Below are 19,905 nucleotides of genomic sequence, written 5' to 3'. Positions count from 1 at the left end.
AATCTTCTGCTATCTTGCTACTAGAGCACAGACGACGTTGGCTGACCGGAGTCCACCGGCTCCCAGCGGGCGGGGCCAGCTCTCTTTATCTGAGGGCGGCTGGGGCAACAGTGAGCAGCCCGTGAGTTCCGGGACCACAAATCCCGGCATTCCTCCTGGCAGCACCGAGCGTGGCTAGTTGGCGGCTCTCGCGCTCACTGGCCAATCGGATGGTGGCGAGGGGGACTGACTCCGGTTATCGAAGGCCAGTGATAGTGCGGAGGAGGCGGGCGCTTCTTCACCGCTCACCTTGAGCTCAGGAAAGCTACCTTTAAAAGGTCGTGCGGAGCCGGGCTGTCGCGGGCAGGGAAGCTGGAACCCGAAGGTGCGGCAGCGTGTAGGAGAGCGGCGCCGTCGGCCCGTGGGACCTCGCGCAGGGGGTTCCGGCGTCGCTGGGGGCGGGGCCGGGGGCGGGGCCTGGCCTCGTTGTGGAGCGGCTCGTAATCCATCATGGCGGCCTCGGGGGTCGGTGTCTATCTGTGAGAGGCGCTGGAGCTGAAACCGGGTGCCGGGTCTTGCGGCTGAGGAGCCCTTCCACGGCAGCCCCCAGCCCCCACTGCCTGGAGAAGCCGTGCCCCTGGGCAGAGCCGGGGATGTGACTGTTCGGCGGCGGCAGAGTCCGGAGCCGGGGGAGGGGTGTCTCGGGTAGAGACCCCTGGGCTCGGGGCAGCTGAGGCGCCGGGCCTCCTCCCCTGTGGCCGCCTCCCGCTTCGGGACCGAGGGAGACCTTCGTCCCACATAGCCCTGCTCTGGCTCCAGGACACCCGGGGTGGTCTCAGTTTCTCCCTACCTGGGACACCCAGTTTCCTGAGGAGGAGCGTCGCCTCCGAGGAAGCCGCCCGCGCCCAGCCTGGGGAAGTCTCTTTTTCACTCCCAGGCTGCCCTTCGCTCGATTCCAACCCCAAGTTTGGCCACGGAGCCCCTCATTCAAATCATCTCCCTACTGTCAAGAGATCTCCGCGGTCCTCCCAGATTGCTTCCGCCGCCCTCCGATGTCCTGACTTCTTCCAATGTCTCCTACAGCCCCATTGGTCTCGGTGCAGCCCAAAACTTCAATGCAAAGGAAAAGTCTGGATTGGTTTCACAGGCCTTTTAAAAAGCGGACTTAAAAGTTGCTGGTCATGCATTCCTTCTCGGCAGAGTGGAGAGCAGGCTCTCGCTGAGATCTGTGTGACCCGTGTCGTTTTCCGGAGACCAGGGTAGGGAAGTGAGGGCGGCAGGAAATTTGTTAGAAGATGGAGAGAGAGAGATAGGACATTGGTGACTTCGATAGAAAAAGTTGCAGAGAAGCATCAGAGACGCTCAACGTTTCTATCACGCCGGGGAGTTGAAATGACTTTTGGTACTGTTGATACATTTCCGACTTTGCTGTGAATATTTCTATCTGAAGTTTTCCTCTTGCAAAGAAACTGCTTCTCAGCCGGCAACATAGACTGGGATTCAAGAAACTTTTGGGTAGCCTCGTCAGGTTACATGACTTTGAATTAATTAACTTGGAAAAGAATTCCAGGCTCCTGTTTACATGTGTGAACCTCAGACCCAGCTTCCCTTTCTCATGGAAGTTGTCTTTCTGTGACTGACCCCAGTTACTGACTTGGGAGTCGGTGGTGTGAAGTTCTGGGTACATATTGTTTCCTGCTAATCTCCGCGGACCATTCTGAAAGATCTTGAACCCTCTCCTGGAAAGGGGCGCTATCATTGCTCTATGGGGCAACAGCCTGGAAAAGTTCTTGGGGACCAAAGAAGGCCTAGTTTGCCCGCCCTGCATTTTATCAAGGGGGCAGGGAAGAGAGACTCATCCAGGCATGGGGGCCCACACTGCAATGTCTTCGTGGAACATGGTGAGTGCTTTCCAGGTTTCTGATCATCGTTTTTCCTTAGCATCAAAGAACATTCCGAAACACCCCTTGTGTCAGTTCCTTCAGGTCTCTCCTTCACGTTTTTGCTACTGTAGTAGCAAAACTGGTGGAACAGTTCTTTATATGAGAAAATTAGGACTTTCTTCAGTCTGCTTGAGTTGCTGTTTTTGCCTGAGTGCACTTCTGGTTCATTGTTGACATAGCCCTTTTACTGTCTGGGGGCCTGCATTTCTTGGGGGAGGGGATTAAACTTAAGTAGCTTTGAAGCATCCATAGTTTTTCCAGTCCACTCTCACTGAGGGCTGGGGCTCAAGTGCATGGGTTTTTTTCTTTGTCCATGGAACATTTGCCTCATATCCTCAAAGTGGTGTGTGCACTGGAAGGCTAGCAGCTTGGTTGGCATACTGTCTTTTGGCCTTCTCAATTGTGAGCAGCAGCATCTGAGAATTCTCATTTTGGAGCTAGATGGGGCAAGTTGGGTGTGGAAGCAGTGTGCCTCCTGAGGAACAGCTCTGGCCTCCCTGATGGTGCTTTCTTCACTCTTTCTCCCTGCTGAGCTGTCTTTGACATCTTTATGAATCTATTTGGTCCATAATGCTGGCAGTATGTTTTCTGTTGTGTTATTGACCAACAGTTCAGGTTGGGTTAGACTAATGTGTTGCAGAGGCCAGCCCGGAGCCAGTTAGTTAGGGTCCTGGTTGTACTGTGGCAGCCTGGTATTTCTCAGACCGAGTTCTTAATATTGAAATATCAATACCATAACCATAGATAAGCAAATGTATTATACAAGGGTCTTGTACACTTTGAAATTCAATCAGAAATACTACTTAACAATAGGTGGCCACTATAAACAATGGTTGTTTTTGGGTGAACTTACAACATTTGATAATTGAAGTTTCTTTTTAAGGTTTATTTTGTTTTATGTACATGAGTGTTTTGTCTGCTTGTGTGTATGTGCACTGCATTAGTGTCTGGGATCCATGAGGTCAGACGAGGATGTTGGATTGCAGGAACTGGAGTTACAGATAGTCATGAGCCACTGTGTGGGTGCTGGGAATTGAACCTAGGTCTCTGTAGGCGCAACAAATGTTCTTAGCTCTCTCCAGTTCTTCTTTTTATTGTTGTTAGTTTTTCCTCTTATCTGTTTATTTACTTTTATTATTCTAATTGCTTTAAAAATGTTTATGTGTATGTATTTTTCTGTGTATCACCTGTGCAAGGGTCTGCAGAGGCCAGAAGAGGGCATGGGAAACCCTGGAACTGGAGTTACGGGTGGTTTTGAGGCGCCTTGTGGATTGCTGGGAATCAAACCCTGGTCCTCTAGAAGAGCAGCCAGTGCTCTTAATCACCAGATCATTTCTCTAGCTCCTTCTTTTCTTTTATGTGCACATGAGTGCAGGTGCCTGTGGAGGCCAGAGACACTGCTCCTTCTTGAAGCTGCTACAGCAGTATGTGCTCTTGGCTGCTGAGCCATCTCTCTAGCCTGACATTTTCTTTTCTTACACAAAAATACTTCAACTCAGGTAAGTGTGGGCACCTTGCTTTTTACTCTACCTTGAGTCATTTGAGTCCTTAGTTCTTTTTAGTATTGGTTTGAGGTAGATAAGTGACAATTTGTTACAATCCTTCAAACTCACAACCTAAAATGTTGTTATCTGGTGGTTATGATGTAGCTTCAGATAGTGAAAGTTGGTGGAGACTTTCAGAGTTCTAGCTAAACTAAAAACAAGGCTACCAATGGCCCAGGAACGCCATGTCCAGGAGGCCTGGGCTGGGTGTTTGTGATCCCTTTCAGAGGCTCAGAGGAGAGACACGTTCTAATGCAGCTTGGGCAGGCCTCTAACTCAGTTTGTAGTAGCAGAGGATGGTCTTAACCGTTGTGCTCCTTTCGTCTCCACTTCCCAAGTGCTGAGATTGTAGGTACTTTCAACCTGCCTTCATCTTTTATGTCTGTGTAAAAGTAAACTTCATTTATTATTATTGTGTGTATGGGAATGTATGCCTGGGATGTGTGTGTGTAGTTAGGTCAGAGGACAACTATGGAGAGGCTGTTGTCTTTTTCTGCCAGTACATGGGTTCCAGAAGTCAACTCAGTTTGTCAGGCTTGCCTGGCAAGCTTCTTCAACCCATCTTGCCAGCATGTATACACATACTTTTCACACTCTGAGATCTAATAGGAACATGTGTAGACCTCTTAGCTGCATACCGAAGTGAGATGGGGTCCCCAGTAACAACATTGGAGCAGTGTTTGCATGGTGGCCTGAATGCCATAGCCACTTTTTAATTTTTTTTTTTTTTTTTTTTTAAATTTTGGACTGCCATTTTTACTTGAGAATTTGTATTGCTGCTGTGCTTTCCATACCAGTATGATCTTTCCAGGTGTGGTCAGGGAGCCAGTGTTCTGTAAGGGGTCAGTAGGTCATAAGTGATACTAGGGCACAGTGGGGTGAGAGGTGCCTTCAGGCTGCAAGGTGAGGGAGCAGTTTTCACCGTAACTGTAGAGAAGAGCAGTGATGCTTCAGATCCCACAAGGCAGTCGGCCCCTGAGAAGCTCAGGAAGGAGCTTGCTTATCAACCAAGCTTATTTGTTTGGGAGGAAACAGTTATATTTTTAAAAATAAATAGTAAAATGCTTAATTTTGCTCTAATACATCGATATACTTCAAAATTTCAATTTCAGAATTTTTTTTTTTTTTTTTTTTGGACAGGGTTTCTCTGTGTAGCCCTGACTGTCCTGGAACTCGCTCTGTAGACCAAGCCGGCCTCTGCCTCCTGAGTGCTAGGATTAAAAGTGTGCACCACCACTGCATGGCCCAGTTTTAGTTTTTAATGTGGGCAGTATTTGAGATAAGCAGTATAAACTAAAGGTCTTTGGGCCATCATTGATTTTCTAAAAGTATGAAGAGACCTGAGATTAGAAAGTACGGACCTTGGTCAGTTTGGTGTTGCACACTTTTAATTCCAGCATTCAAGAAGCAGAGACTGGCAGATCTCTGTGAGTATGAGGCCGGCCTGGTCTATATGGCAAGTTCCAGGTGAGCCAGGGCTACATAGACCCTGTCTCAAGAAATAAAAAATGAAAAATAGAAAGTGTGGTTCTCATTGTGGGAAGTCTATGCAAGACACACAGGGATATTTTCTGGGGACACATTTTCTGTTTATTCTTTTTGTTTGTTTGTTTGGTTGGTTGGTTTTTCAAAACGGGGTTTTATTGTGTAGCCCTGGCTGTCCTTGGACTCAGAGATCCACCTGCCTCTGCCTCCAAGTGCTGGAGATTAAATGCATGTGCCACTACTGCATGGTTCTGTTTAGTTTTCAATTAATTTTTTTTTAAGATTTATTTATTTTACATATATGTGTGCTCTGTCTGCATGTATACCTGCAGGCCAGAAGAGGGCATCAGATCCCTGTATAAATGGTTGTGAGCCTCCACGTGGTTGCTGAGAATTGAACTCAGGACTTCTGGAAGAGCAGAAAGTGCTCTTAACCACTGAGCCATCTCTCCAGCCCTTTAATTAATTTTTTAAATTGTCTGTGTGTATGTGTCTATTTGGGCTTGAGTGCGTCATGGTGTACATGTGGAAGTCAGAAGTCACCTTTGCATACTCACTTTTCTTTCTTCCCTTAAGTGGGTGCTGGAGATGAAACTCAGGTCATCAGGCTTGGTGACAAGAGCCATCCTCTCCACAAACTTTAAAGAGCCATCATTGAAAGCCACCATGTTACAGTAAATGGGAGTTAGAGGGTTAATCTGTATGGTTTGGCCCCAGTTTTAAAAACAAATAATTATTTATTATATATAAAAGAAATATGGAAGGATTTTAAAGTGTAATTGCTGTTTATAAGGATTTGCAATTTAGAGGAGATAGAAAAAAATACAAAGTTTTTTTGAGACAGGTCTTGCGGCATATACCAGCTTGGCCTGAACTCCAGCCTGGCCGTCTTCCTGCCTCTACTTCCCATTCAGGATGACAGGCAGTGCTCACCATTCCATCTTAAACTTTGCGATGTTCTAGGTATCTTTTTACAAGAAATGTGTGTTATTTTGTAATAAAACTGGGAAGATTTGTTTTGTTTTTTTTTTTTTTTTTTTTTTTTTTTAAGATTTATTTTATATAGTATTCTGCCTGCATGTGAGCCTACAGGCCAGAAGAGGGCACTAGCTCTTATTATAGATGATTATGAGCCACCGTGTGGTTGTTGGGAATTGAATTCAGGACCTTTAGAAGAACAGCTAGTGCTCTTAACCTCTGAGCCATCTCTCTAGTCCCAACTGTGATGATTTGTAATCCAAATTGATGACTCAAATAGTTACTTCTTTGCTGCACACTTTTTGTAAATTTGCTTAAGTCTTGTTTGAAGAGTTAAGTTTCCTTAGAATCTGAGTGCTCTTTATCTCAAAGACTATGGACTTTAGTTCCAAACTGCCTTTCATCCTCCATAGGGTAGTTTTTTTTAGATTTTGTTTATGTCTGTGTAGACGAGACAGAAAAACATGAGGTCCAGCACATGACATTAGGCTAAGTGTGGGTTGGAAGCCAAGGAAAATGTGTGGTGGTGGTTTTGTTGGTGATGAGTGATGTGGTGGTTGTAATGGTGATGGTGATGATGATGATGGTGGTAGTTGGTGGTGTTGGTAGGCAAGTAGATGGTCACATTTTGCCAGGATCGTTCAGGGTGGAAAGGGTCATGTATAGGAGAGAGGAAAAAATGGAATCTATGGTATTTTTATATTCTTTTCAATATGTTCTTTTCAATTTTTAGTGGCCTGCCTAAGAAAATCTACTTTTAGGAGTACTGAAAGTATTCAGAAGTAAACTTTTCCTTATTGTTTCCTTTTCCTTCTACAAATGTTTGTTGAGCACACATGCTCTAGGTAGTATTTTAATCAATGGAGAACAGAATGAAGCACTTACTCTCTTAGAACCTTCATTATAGAGACAGAGGTAGACCACTGGTAACTCGGTGTAGGAGGTACAGATAGGACACATGGTGGCAAATGCTGAGAGAAAAGTAACAGTGATTCTTGGGGATGGAACTTCAGGTGGGGTTGCTAGACAGCTGAGGCAGCTAGGGTTACTTTTGAATAAAGCCTGAAGGAGGGAGGTAGGGAGCGAGCTGTGTGGTCTGTGGGCTGAATCATCGCAGGCAGAGGGCACCAGCTGCAAGGGTACCAGTGTGCAGGGGCCCCGAGGCAGAGATTGTGTAGCATATTCCAGGCTGGAAGAGCTGGAGCAGAGCCAAGGAGGGCTGCACAGGGACACCAGGAAAATGAGACCTTGCTGGCCATTTCATGTGGTTTGGGAAGTCTGTGGAGAATTTTGAGAGGGGAGTAATAGGACTTGATGTATGTAGTCTCTCTAGTCTCCCTGTCTCCCTCCCTTCTCTCTTTTTAAGACAAGTTCTCACTGTGTGGCTCGGAGTGGTGGAGTGTCATGATTCTCCTTCTACCCCACCTAAGTGCTGGATGACAGGTGGGACCCACCCACCTGATTTATATTCTGAGCCAGTCTCTCTGGACAGGGTAGTCTATGGGAGATTGAGAGAGGAAGCAGGGCTTTTCTGAGTGTGTTAGTCAGGGTTCTGTAGAGTAACCAAACTTTTAGAATGAATCTCTCTATGTATGTATATAGAAAGGGGAATTATTAGAAAAATTTACCGGCTGTTTCCCAGCTAATCCAACAATGGCTGCCTAAGAATGGAAGGTCCAGTTATCCAGTAGATGTTTAGTCCATGAGGCTGGATGTCTCAGCTGGTCTTCAGTATACCCTGGAATCCTGAAGAAGCGGGCTCAAATGCCAGTGCAGGAATGGACTTGCTAGTGAAGGTGAGCACGAAGGCAAAGAGAATGCTTCTTTCTTCCATGCCCTGAATATAGGCTGTTAGCAGATGATATGGCCCAGATTAGAGGTGAACTTTCCACTTGACAGTTCTGGATTAAAGGTTTTATCTTCTGACCTCAAATATCTGGATTAGAAGTGGGTCTTCTCACTTCAAATGATTTAATTAAGGAAAAAAAAATATGCCAGGTCTACAGAGATGTTTCATAAGTTAAGAACGCTTCTGCTGGTTACTCTCCCAGAGGCTCTGATTCAGTTTCCAGCAACCACTCGGTGGCTCATAACCATCTATAATGAGATCTGGTGCCCTCTTCTGGCGTGCAGGCACACATTCAGGCAGAACAATAAATAAATCTTTAAAAAGAAAGAAAAATAGTTGCTCGTAGGTGTGTCCAGACATTAGGGTTTTAGTTAACTCCAGATGTAGTCATGTTGACAGCCAAGAGTAGTCGTCGTACTGGGGTAAGAATGTTAGCTGCACAAATCTAGATGGTGATGGGTGGACCAAGGTGGTGGCAGTGGATGGAGTCTGTACATACCTGAAGACCATGCCCAAGACTGGATTTAGTTTTGGATTCGATGTGAGATGTGCAGTGTGAGAGAGGTCTAGTGTGACACAGGGAGGGACACACTGCCTTTCACAGAGATGATATTCTCAGTTTTTACCACTAGCATTGATTGGTTTCCTTTTGAGGACAGGACAGATGCAGCTCAGGAGACTCTTGAGTTGAGCTTTATTTGAGGCACCAGCTGTATCCACATGTGAGATATCCACATGTGACGTGTGAGATAGACAGGTCCAGGGCCATTGTGGGCTGGAGAGAGAACCTGAGGCCTCTGGTTGGTGGTGTGTAGAGGTATCTACCACAGGGGCGTCTTTCTTGACACTCTTTGTTGGTTGTGAAGGTTCATGAAGCCAGGATGCTACATTCTAATGTAGGATTAGGTTGAATATTTTCGGATGGGGAATGACATTCATATTGAAGCCTCAGTGCCTGTTGATATTTTTTCCAAGGTGAAAAGTTCCTTTGCAAGCCTGGGGACCTGAGTTCAGATCTAAGATTACAGTACTGTGCCACCAAGTCTGCTTTCATGTGGGTGCTGGGAATAGGAACTCAGATGCCCCAAGCTTGTGCAATGAGTGCTTTACTGACTAAGCTGTCTCTCCATCCCTAAAAGGGTCCTTGTAGCGCCGAAGGAAACACGTTTCTGTTGTGGGGTAAGCTCCCTCACCACTACAGGTGGTTTGTCCAGGAGCCTTTGAGTGATGCAGACTGATAGGTAGAAGCGGAAGAGCACATGGAGTTGTATGTGTTAATGAAGGAAGTTGGGTACCCTGGTGAGTTGCAGATAGGTGTTTTTCTTGAGAGAGGGTACAGAGTGCATTGACACCCTGGAGTTGAATTAGCCATAGCGAAGGGCCTGCACGTGCTAGCGCATTGTCTGGGTCCAGGTAGATTTAAGCTGCTGCTCAGGTCTCTTGGAAGAGGAAACACTCCTTCAGGCCTCCTTTACTCTCACCCTCTGCACTTCCTTTGCTCCTTGCCCTGTTGTCTCAGTCTATAGAGACTATTAGGAAATAGTCTCTAGTGTTCCAAATCTACCGATCTTGGGCCACCCTGTTCCTGTCTGGCTTTCAAAGTTATGTTTGATATCTCTGATCCCTGACAGTTTTCTGTAGATTTTTTCTTTTCTTTTCTTTTCTTTTTTTTTTTTTTGAGTTTTATTTTTTCTTATCAGTTACATTTTATTAACTCTGTATCCCAGCCGTGTCCTGCTCCCTCATTCCCTCCCAGTCCTTCCCTCCCTCCCTCATCTCCACCGTGCCCCTTTCCAAGTCCACTGATTTCTGTAGATTTTTTCAATATAGTTCTTCTGTATTACAAATGAACTCTGAACTGTAAACAGTCTTGCAGAATTTCCTACTAGTTTCGTGTGAGTAGGTTGGGTCCTTGAGTAAGCTGTAAACCTTGTGCAAACAGGGTTCACCTCATTCCCTGTTACCCCTGAGGACACAAGCTCTTCTAGGATTAAGGGGGTAGAATCTGTTTGGTGGTACATGCCTATAATCTCAGTATCTGAGAGGCTAAAAGAAGAGGCTATTGAGTTCTAGGCCAGCCTGGTCTATGTAGTGAGACTCTTTCGTCTTTTAAAAAAAAAAAGAAAATCTTCTTGGGGCTCAGCAGATTAAGATCATTTCACTTTCCAGCACCCACATGGCAGCTCACAACTGCTTGTCTGTAACTCAAATTCCAGTGGATCCAGCTCCCTCAGACAGACATATATGTATGCCTAGTACCAAATGTACATAAAAAATTTTAAAAATTAATTTAAAAAAGTCTTCTGGGGGGTTGGAGTAATGGCTCAGTAGTTAAGAGACCTCACTGCTTTTCTAGAGAATGAGACTTCGTATCCCAGCACCCACACTGTGGCTCACAGCCTTCTGCAACCCCAGCTCTAGGGGATCCAACACACTCCTCTGGCCTCTGCAGGTAGCTGGGGTCTGGGGAGACAGCTAAGTCAGTAATTATTTGCCGTGCAAGCATGAGGGCCTCTAAGTTTAATCCCCAGCACCCATGTAAAAAGCCAGGTGTGCTGGCACCTGTTTGTAATCCCAGCAGAGGCAGGAAGATCTCAGGAGCTTGCTGGCTTACGGTCTCTCCTAATCAGGAGCCCCAAGTCCTAGTTAGACACCTTGTCTCAGAAAATAAGATGGATGGTACTGAGGAGTGACACCCAAGGTCATCTTCTGGCCTCCACATGTATGTGTGCCCTCCTGCATGTATGCAGCTTCCCCAACATAAACACAGAAATATTTTTTCTTAAATTTTGTTTTATTATCTATCCATCCATGTATGCCTGGATGGAGGTCAGAAGAGGGCATTGAATCAAATCTCTTGGAAGTAGAGTTATAGACAGTTACGAGCCACCATGTGGTGCTGGGAATTAAATGTTGGTCCTCTGTGAGAGCAAGTGCCTATAACCTCTGGGCTCTCTCTCCAGCCTTTAAACCTTGTTTCATAAGAATACCATTAAATGGACTAAGCAAGCTGGTAGCTGCTTATGAGGAGCGGGAGCACGTTCTCACGGAGAGCGTTTCTTCCTTTCTGGATCCCGGGTTTTATACCACTAGCAATAATCTAGGATGTCTGTAGGTGTTCTTTTTTTAAATCTATTTTGTTAGAGTTCTTATATCTATACCTCCCTTCAAACCCTCCAACACTAGGTAGGAGAGAAAGAAGGTTAAAGGGGATGGGCAGCTTATGTCTCTTTAGACTACTTCCTGCTGTTTAGGGATACAGTTGTTTGGGACAAGTCCAATCTTTGTAGTCAGGATAATCCAGCAGTCGAGCAAACCAGCAATAGCAAACACAGCAGCAGGATGAACCAGCAGCATCGATGGGCAGCAGCAGGGAGAGCAGCAGCCACCACAGACCCTATTGCAGTTCTGGCATTTATATCCTCTCACAAGTTCTCAAACTATCCGCAGCTGGCACAAATCCCATACTGGCTAGAGCATGAGACAGTCAGAGTTAAGGCTCTGGACAAACTGAAGCAGCCTCATATCCCACACCTGGTAGTAAAACAAACATTCACATAACATAACTGGGTTTTGTTTTGTTTTTTGAGACAGGGCTTCTCTGTGTAGCCTTGGCTGTTCTGGACTTGCTTTGTAGACAGTGCTGTCCTCAAACTCATAGCAATCCGCCTGCCTCTGCCTTCCAGAGTGAGTGCTGGGATTACAGGCATGTGCTAGCACACCAGACAACATAACTGCGTTTTTAAAGAAACCGAAACTCTCACTACAGATGTCTTTCCCAGTGAGTGTGCTTCCATTTTTTCTTCTTTTTTATTTGTTATGGCAAAGTTCTCATAAAAATAACCAATTTAACTGTACAGTTCAGTGGCATTAGCCTATTTACAACACTGCAACGTTACCACTATCCATCCGGAGCTTTTAATATCTCAAATAGGAAGCACATACTCATTAAAAACAATACCAGGGCCTGGAAATATGCTCAGAGCATCGGGGACAATTCTCAGCACCCACATTGTGGCTCACAGCCATCCATAATTACAGTTCCAGAGATCTAATGCTTTCATATAGTCTCTAAGAGCACCAGGCATATGTGTGGCACATAGACATACATGCAAGAAAAACATCATACACGTAAAGTAAATTTTAAAATGATTCCCATTTCCCCTTCCTCTCACCTCTTGATAACTGTTGTTACACTTTCTGTGTCTCTGCTGAATTTGCCCATTTATGTATCTCATATAAAGCTAGTGATTAAAAAACAAACATACTTTTGTTTTGGCACTTTTCAGTTAATACAATGTTTTCAAGGTCATCCCTGTTGTAGCAAGGCTTTCCTTTTAAATATTTAGTAATATTCCATTGTGTGAATATTCCATTTTTTTATTATACAACCTTTAAAATAAGTTGTTAGCATTAGGCTATAATATGGATAGGAAGAGGTTGTGAACATCCCCTTGCTACTTGACCCCTCACTCCCTCAGTATGGTGGTGAAGCAGAAATGATGAGCACAGCATGTGTGGGTTGTCTTGCTCGCACCTTCCTGCTGCTCAGTGAAACCAGTCTCTTGTATTTCAGCACCATAGAGTCCCTCCCTTGCTCCATTTGTAACACTCCCTTATTAGCCTATTGTTTTTGTTTGTTTGTTTTTCTTTCCTTTTTTCATTTGGGGGGAGTCTGCATGAACAATAATGCCTGCCTAAAAGTTGTGAGGAAGTCTTGCTAGGGCATGCAGGTGACTCATTGGGTACAGCACTTTGTGCTCAATTGTGAGGACAGGAATTCATATACACATCTGCCCTATAAATGCCTCCTGTAACCCCAGAACTCAAGAGGCAGATGCAGGCAATCCCTGGGCCTAGCTAGCTAGACTAGCTCAGTCCTGCAGTTCTGGGTTTAAGTGAGAGACCCTGCCTCAGTATTTAAGTCGGAGAGCGAGGATACCTAGTACTGACCGTGATCTCCAGGTGCACACTGCACATACATACACATGCACAGAGTGCCACTGCCGAATGAGGCCGCTGACCACATCTGTGGTCCATCAGGGAGCTCTGTTTTGTTAATTTACTGCAGAATTTGTCCCTTGGCGCCATAAATAGCACCTGTGTTCCTGTGGCTTTAAAATAAATCTTAGTATCTTGTAGAATAAAATATCCAGCTTTGTTCTTCAGCATTGGCTTGCCTTACTCTTCCCATGCATATTTTAGAATCAGGTTTGCCCATTTCTAGAGCCAGTTACAGATACTCATGAAAGTTTTCTTCTGGGATTGCATTGAGTTTAATTGACTGATTTGATCCTGGGTATGGATAGAATAACAAAGATTGAGGAGCCCCCTTCCCTTAATGGAAGGCATAGGGCCCTTGTTGTTGCTGTTGTTGCTGCTTTCAGCTGCTTCTTCCATGTCCATCTTTGCCTGGTCTTTGGCTTTTTTTTTTAAGATTTATTTGTTATTTATACAGTATTATGTCTGCCTACATGCCAGAGGAGGGCACCAGATCTCACTATAGATGGTTGTGAGCCACCATGTGGTTGCTGGGAATTGAACTCAGGAAGAAGAAGAACAGCCAGTGCTCTTAACCTCTGAGCCATCTCTCCAGCCCCTGGTCTTTGGCTTTTTAAGTGTTCTGGTTTTGTTTGAATTCAGTCATTGGTCTTGCTGAGGGAGACGCTGTTTACATAATTTCATATGTGAAGAAACCCACCCCCTTCTCCTCCTCCTCCTCCTCCTCCTCCTCCTCCTCCTCCTCCTCCTCCTCCTCCTCCTCCTTCTCCTCCTCCTCCTCCTCCTTCTTTGCCTCCTTTTCCTTCATTTTTGGTTTTTCAAGACAGGGTTTCTTTGTGTAGCTTTGGCTGTCCTGAACTCAGTTTGTAGACCAGGGCTGGCCTCAAACTCACAAAGATCCTCCTGCCTCTACCTCCTGAGTGCTGGGATTAACGGTTTGTGCCACTACCACCTTTTCTTTTCCAAATTAGGTGCTCCTCCATGTATATGGAGGAGCATTTACTTTGTGTTGGGCACTGTGTATATCTGGGATAATAGTAGGGAACAAAAACAATGGCTCTTTGTGCCTGGATGACTATCGTAGGAACTACGACTGGTCATCATTGTTAAACAGAGTGGACTCCTGATTGGTTCAGCAGGACTTTATCTTAGTTCTCATCTTTTACTGATCAGTGAGTGCTAGTGGCTTCCAACTTAACTTAGGTCATCATTTTTCATCTTTTTTTTCTTCCTCTGAAAATAATTAACAAGTTGTTTCTTTGTTCTGTTTGAGACAGGGTCTTGAACTCAGTAGGTAGCTGAGAATGACCTTGAACTTGTGATCCTCCTGCCATCGTCTTCTGGATGTTTACCCTGGTTTGAGGGCTTAGGCATTCAAGGTCATGGCTCCTAAGTTCTCTCCCTTTCTTCAGGTTTTGTACACTGCAGTATGTTCTGTCTGCCTGGAGTGTTGCTGGAGTGAGAAAGATGCCCTGAGTCTTTCCTTCCCTGTGGGCACCTTGTAGGTTTCGGAGCCTTTTCCCAGCCCTGACAAGCCTTAGATGTCAGGTGGTACAGTTATCTTGAGATGGGCAGTGAGCTGACATACAGGTAGGCTCTTTTCCTCAAGTAGTGTGTCCCTCTGTTCTTAGGAGAGCGTAGGTTTGCACGCTCTGTGAGTGCCTTCCTGAAACCTTGGAACTCTACGATGAGTGTGAGTGCTCCTGTCTTTAGGTTAATTGGCATTTCATTTTGTACTGTGGTTTCAATCTGGAGTGTCCCATCCTGAGAAGCCTCATGTGTTAAAGGCTTGTCTACAGTAATGGGGCTTTGGATTATGGTTGATGGATTCATGGTTGACTGTCAGGAGGAGGTGGAGACAAAGGGACTGGAGTGAGTGGGTATTCCCATACACTCTTTTGAAGGCTGTGTCTTGTCCTTGGCCTCCTCTTCTCTGTGTTTCCTCTGCCACAGAGAGGCGCTCTGCCCTCTACCTCAGATGGTTGATAACTACTGAAGCCCTGAAACTGTGAGACAAAACCATTTTTCTCCATTGAATTGTTTTTTTTTTTCAAGGTTTTTTTTGTTGTTTCAGTAACAAAAAGTATAAATATATAGAGAGATTAAATTTGGAAATCCTATAGAATTTCCCAAAAGTTCACTTTTTTGTTTGTGTATATGTATGTGGTATGTTCTGTTTGTTTGCATTTGTGCCTACAAGTGTGTGTATGTTCACGCGTGTGTGCGTGTGCCTGTGCGTGTGTGTGTGTGTGTGTGTATATATGCCTGTGGAGGCCTGGGGCTGATGCTGGAGTTCCTTAATCACTCTCTACCTTACTTATTAATGTGAGGGCTCTCACTGGTGTCTAGAGCTTGCTAATTTGGCTAGGCTAGCCAGCCAGCTTGCTCAGGGATCCCCTATTTCCACTTCCTAGTGTGCTGGGGACCACAAGGGGGCTGCCACATCCACGCAGCTTTTTATTCAGGTTCTGGGGATCCAAACTTGGATCCTCATACTTATGAGGTAAGCATTTACATGTGGAGTCTTCCCCCAAGATTTCACTTTTTGAGAGGAGGAAGATAGGCAAAAGGTGCTCTAAATGGGGAAAGTGGCTTTTTAGTGGAGCCATTTGTAAGAAAGAGTATAGCCGTCTTGGTTGCTCTTGGGTATAGTTAGTTTGCGTTCTGCACAAACTGTGAGTATGAGTTTACAGCAGATACTAAGCTAATGGGAATCTTTACTCAAATAAATGACTTTTGTGGCATATTGAGTTTTATGAGAAAGGGAGGTGGACATTCAGGGTCAGGAGGTTACTCAGACAGCTCGTGGGTTTGCCCTGAAGTGGAAATGTGCCTCCACTCCCACCGTGTGGTTCAGCTGTCCATGTTTCATTGGCTCTGACCTTGAAGCTCTTGTTCCTGATCTTCTGCCTCTAGTGCCCAGTTGCTGGACTTGCAGGTTTGCCCTACTCCCGACATCCCTTTTGAGGATGGAGCGAGGACTTGTGAAATGATTACAACATTAAAATGAGGGGGTGTTGTCATTTAATGAAAAACTTTATATTGTAATGTTTTGTGGTGTTTGTTTTTGGTTGGACTTTCAGTATTCTAACTCTCTGGTGGTTGGTTTTGTGGTATGAAACAAATATATCCTATTTATGCTTGTTTGATGTCTAATTTTATGTGCCTTACCAAATTTTATAACTGTAAGCTCATGATTTGTAATTAAATATATTATATTGTTTTACAAGCTTCATGGCAGTCTGAAATTTTCTTTTAAAACTGAATTGAGGGCTGGAGAGATGGCTCAGTGGTTAAGAGCACTGTCTGCTCTTCCAAAGGAAGACCCAGGTTCAATTCCCAGCACCCCACATGGCAGCTCACAACTGTCTGTAAACTCAGTTCCAAGGGATCTGACACCTTCACACTAATGCACATAAAATGAAATAAAATAAAGTATTAATAAAAACTGAATTGAACTATTTTGAAAGGATAGTTTATTTTCTGACAGAAGGTACAAAATGCGGTAGGGCTGTGTACTCGGAGGGGCTTGTTTCTACCCCCCTCCCCCGCCAGCCTTTTGTCCCACTTCTCTGCAAAGCCATTTCTGTAGTTCTTTAAACAAATATTTACTTATTTACTGTGTGCGCATGTGTGCCTGTGCCGTAGCACATGTGTAGAGATGGGAGTTGGCTCTCTTCTCTCTGTCACGTGGGCCCCAAGTCTAGGCAGCACGCAAGCACTGTTAGCCTCTGAGCCTAGCCCTTAGTTACTCATTTTTAAAATTTTCACTCGTTTCTCTTTTATGTGTGTGGGTGTTCTGCTTGCATTTATCCTTTTGTAACACATGTGGCCAGCAGAGGGCAGATCCCCTGGAACTAGAGTTATGTCCTGTGGGTGCTGGGAACTGAACCCAGGTGTCAGCAAGAGCAGCTAGTGCTTTTAACTGCTGAGATGTCTCTTGAGCTCCTGTTTTCCTTTTTCTAATGGCTGCATTGTATCTTTGGAAGCATCATTGTCTTTTCTGCCAGCTTTTGATTTGTATTGTTCAGTCTTCAGCTATTGCACATAATGCTGCAAGAATAACCTAACCTGTGTTGGCTTGTACCTGTGTGGCTGCATCTGTGGGAGACATCACTGAAAGCAGGAGTGCTGGACTAGAAGGGGCATATGCACACATCATCTCTGCCTGCAGGTGATGGTCACGAATGCCTAGACAGATACTGTTATAGGTGCTTGCAGCATTGCTCGATACTGTCCTCAGATTTTCATCCACAAAAGTTCTTTAGACTCCCACCACTAGTACCATGGGAGTCAGGGAGGCAGGGGTAGGGAACTCAGGCCAGGCGTATGTTATCAAAGATTGGCAACAGGCTGCAGTCAGGCTCTGCACTCTAACCAGTTTTCAAGAAGATAGTGTCTGACTTGGCTTTAGCCAGCAGCTCCATCCCTCCCAGACTTGTCTCTCTTTCTGTGCACCTTACAGAGAGGCCTCTGCATTTGAGCAGGACCGGTTGCCAGCTTCCTGGTTGTTTCTGCCTCTCTGCTGCCTCACGTCCCTTATTCCAAGGAGCTCTCCCATGTGTAGGTTCAGGGGCTCTAGCTGAGCCCTGGCTGAGGATCTGTGACCATCCCCTCAGGACTAGGAAGGCTTGTTTTGTTTTTAGATTCCATTGCCAGGGGTTGGCTCATTTGGATTGGAGAGAGGCCTAAGTACCTGGGTGTTTTTTTCCTCCCAATTTGTGTTTTAATGTGAAGAGACTCTAGTTACAGTAGGAGGCTGCTCTGAACAAAGGCCTGCAGGCCTTTCCTTGGTTTGTTCCTTCCTTTTTTTTTTCTTTCTTTCTTTAAATTTGTATTTACATTGGTGTTCTGCCTCCATGTATGTTTGTGTGAGAGTGTCAGATTTCCTGAAACTGGAGTTACAGACAGTTGTAAACTGCTGTGTGGGTACTGGGATTTGAACATGGGTCCTTTGGAAGGGCAGCAGTGCTCTTAACTGTTGAGCCATCTCTCCAGCCTCCTTTCCTTGTTTCTTAATGCTCCAGGTGGATCTGGCATGCAGCCAACAAGAGAATCTCTTCAGCTTGGGAATGGCTCTGCCTCAGAGTGAGCTTGCATCCTGAATTGACCAAGTCTGCCTGAAAGCAAGGCCTTTTACTTCCTGGTGTTGAGGTTAGCCAGCCTCAGGACAGAACGGAACCTGGGAAGGGCGAAGAGGGTGAATGGGCAGTGCCCAGTTGCTGAGTCCTCTCCCCTCTGGACTTTGCACACGCCTTCTGAAGCCATTGAGATGGATTCACTTAACTGCTCACCAGGTTCCAGAAAAGTAGAACACTCTGCCTGGTCAGCTTCCTGTTCTTTACATTCTTCTGGGAAGAAAAAAAACAGCAGATTCCATTGATTAAATGATGTAGATAGAATAGCAATAGATACTGATTGCTATTTATAAGAAACATCAGTATCCTTTATACATATAAATATATAAACATAAATATACTTACAATATTGTTTGCTTTACTCTCATTTGTTTCCGTGCCACTTTCACTCTTGTTTCCGTTTTGGAAAACTGACAAAATTCTATTTCGTGTGGATACTCTTCTGTATGTAGATACTCTTTTGTTTGTTTGTTTGGTTTTTCAAGACAGGGTTTCTCTCTGTAGCCTTGGCTGTCTTGGAACTTACTCTGTAGACCAGACTGGCCTTGAACTCACAGAGGTCCACCTGCTGCTGCCTCCTGAGTGCTGGGATTAAAGGTGTGTGCCACCATGCTTGTCTTCATGTAGATACTCTTAGCTGTTCCCGTTGTACTGTCCTAACTTTATCCCCAAGGTGTATGGTTGTCACTTAGTTAAAGGTAATATGTTATGGATACTGCCTTTTTTAATTAATTTTTTTATTTTTGAGAATTTCATACAACTATACTATGAAACATTATCACTACTACCCCGTTTCCCCTCCAACTCTCACTATACTGTCCGCTACCCCCTATCAGTTTCTGACCAGATCCCCCTGGCCGCTCTGTTTCTAGAAACTGTTACTGTGAAAGTCACCAGACTGCATGCCTGGCTGCCATGTCTTTTTTAAGGCAGGGTCTCGGCGTATGTCTTAGTTTTCTTTCTATAGCAGGGATGAACACCATGACTGAAGCGGTTTGTGGAGGAAAGGCTTTACTTCACCTTACAGCTCATAGTCCAGCATCCAGGGACATCAGGGCAGGAATCAGAGTCAAGGGCTGCAGAGGCCACAGAAGGGTGCTGCTTATGGGTGTGCTTACTCCTTATGTCTTGCTCAGCCTGCTTTCTTACAGAGCCCAGGATTATAGTAGCACCTACAGTGACCTGGGCCCTTCCACGTCAATCATTAATTAAGAAAATGCACCATAGGCTTTCACTCAGGCTGGACTAGTGGGGCATTTTTAAAATTAGGTTCTCTCTTCCAAAATGACTCCAGCTTGTATTAAGTTGACAAAAAGCAAAACAAACAAACAAACAAACAAACAAAAACCTAGCCAGAACACCATGTAGTGTGGCTGATCTGGAACTCTATGTAGACCAGACTGGCCTCAAACTCACAGAGATGTACGTGTCAAGTGCTGGGACTAAAGCTGTGCACTAATTAAGTGCACCTTTGAGTATCTCACCAGCCCTGATGTATATGATCTATCTATCTATCTATCTACCTATCTATCTATCTATCTATCTATCTATCTATCTATCATTTCTTGAAAATACAATATGTTTTAATATTATATTTAATTGTATTTAAATATTTAAAATACAATTATATATATATATATATTGAGACAGAATTTCTCTGTGTAGCCTTGGCTGTCCTAGAACTCACTTTATAGATCAGGCTGGCCTTGAACTCACAGAGATCCACCTGCCTCTGCCTCCTGAGTTCTAGAACTAAAATTGTGTGACACCGCCACCTGGCAATATTATTGTATTTTGAAAGAACTTAAAAATTATTGTTGTGGGGACTGGGGAGATGGCTTAGTGATTAAGAGAACTTGCTGTTCTTTCAGAGTGCTGGAGTTGGATTCCCAAGACCCATGTTGGGTAACTCATAACCACCTATAGCTCTAGGATCCAATACTCTTTTCACTTTCTTGGGCATTTGCACACGTGTGGTACGCATACAC

The 19,905-nt window shown here is 44.8% G+C and overlaps 2 protein-coding genes across 3 annotated transcripts in view; both read left to right on the top strand.

Annotated features, from left to right (window-relative positions):
* The first annotated feature begins 103 nt into the window (after nt 1-103).
* On the top strand, nt 104-1,154 carry LOC129671214 (uncharacterized). The gene has a single exon (XM_055599914.1). The coding sequence runs from the start codon at nt 1,050-1,052 to the stop codon at nt 1,146-1,148; it is 99 nt and encodes a 32-aa protein (XP_055455889.1). The 5' UTR covers nt 104-1,049; the 3' UTR covers nt 1,149-1,154.
* A 12-nt stretch (nt 1,155-1,166) lies between these two features.
* Nucleotides 1,167-19,905, top strand: part of Abl1 (ABL proto-oncogene 1, non-receptor tyrosine kinase) — a 114,544-nt gene continuing 95,805 nt past the window's right edge. Inside the window, exon 1 of one of the 2 annotated variants that reach the window (XM_055599913.1) lies at nt 1,167-1,880. In XM_055599913.1, the coding sequence (XP_055455888.1) occupies nt 1,745-1,880 (136 nt within the window). In that variant the 5' untranslated portion in view covers nt 1,167-1,744. The remainder of the gene's footprint in view (nt 1,881-19,905) is intronic. The other variant, XM_055599911.1, reaches the window with a different exon arrangement.

This window comes from Psammomys obesus, unplaced genomic scaffold, assembly GCF_907164565.1.
Source record: "Psammomys obesus unplaced genomic scaffold, mPsaObe1.curated_primary_1811, whole genome shotgun sequence".
Taxonomy (NCBI): domain Eukaryota; kingdom Metazoa; phylum Chordata; class Mammalia; order Rodentia; family Muridae; genus Psammomys; species Psammomys obesus.
Note: the sequence above shows the minus strand (reverse complement) of the source record. Positions and strands in the feature narration are given on the sequence as shown.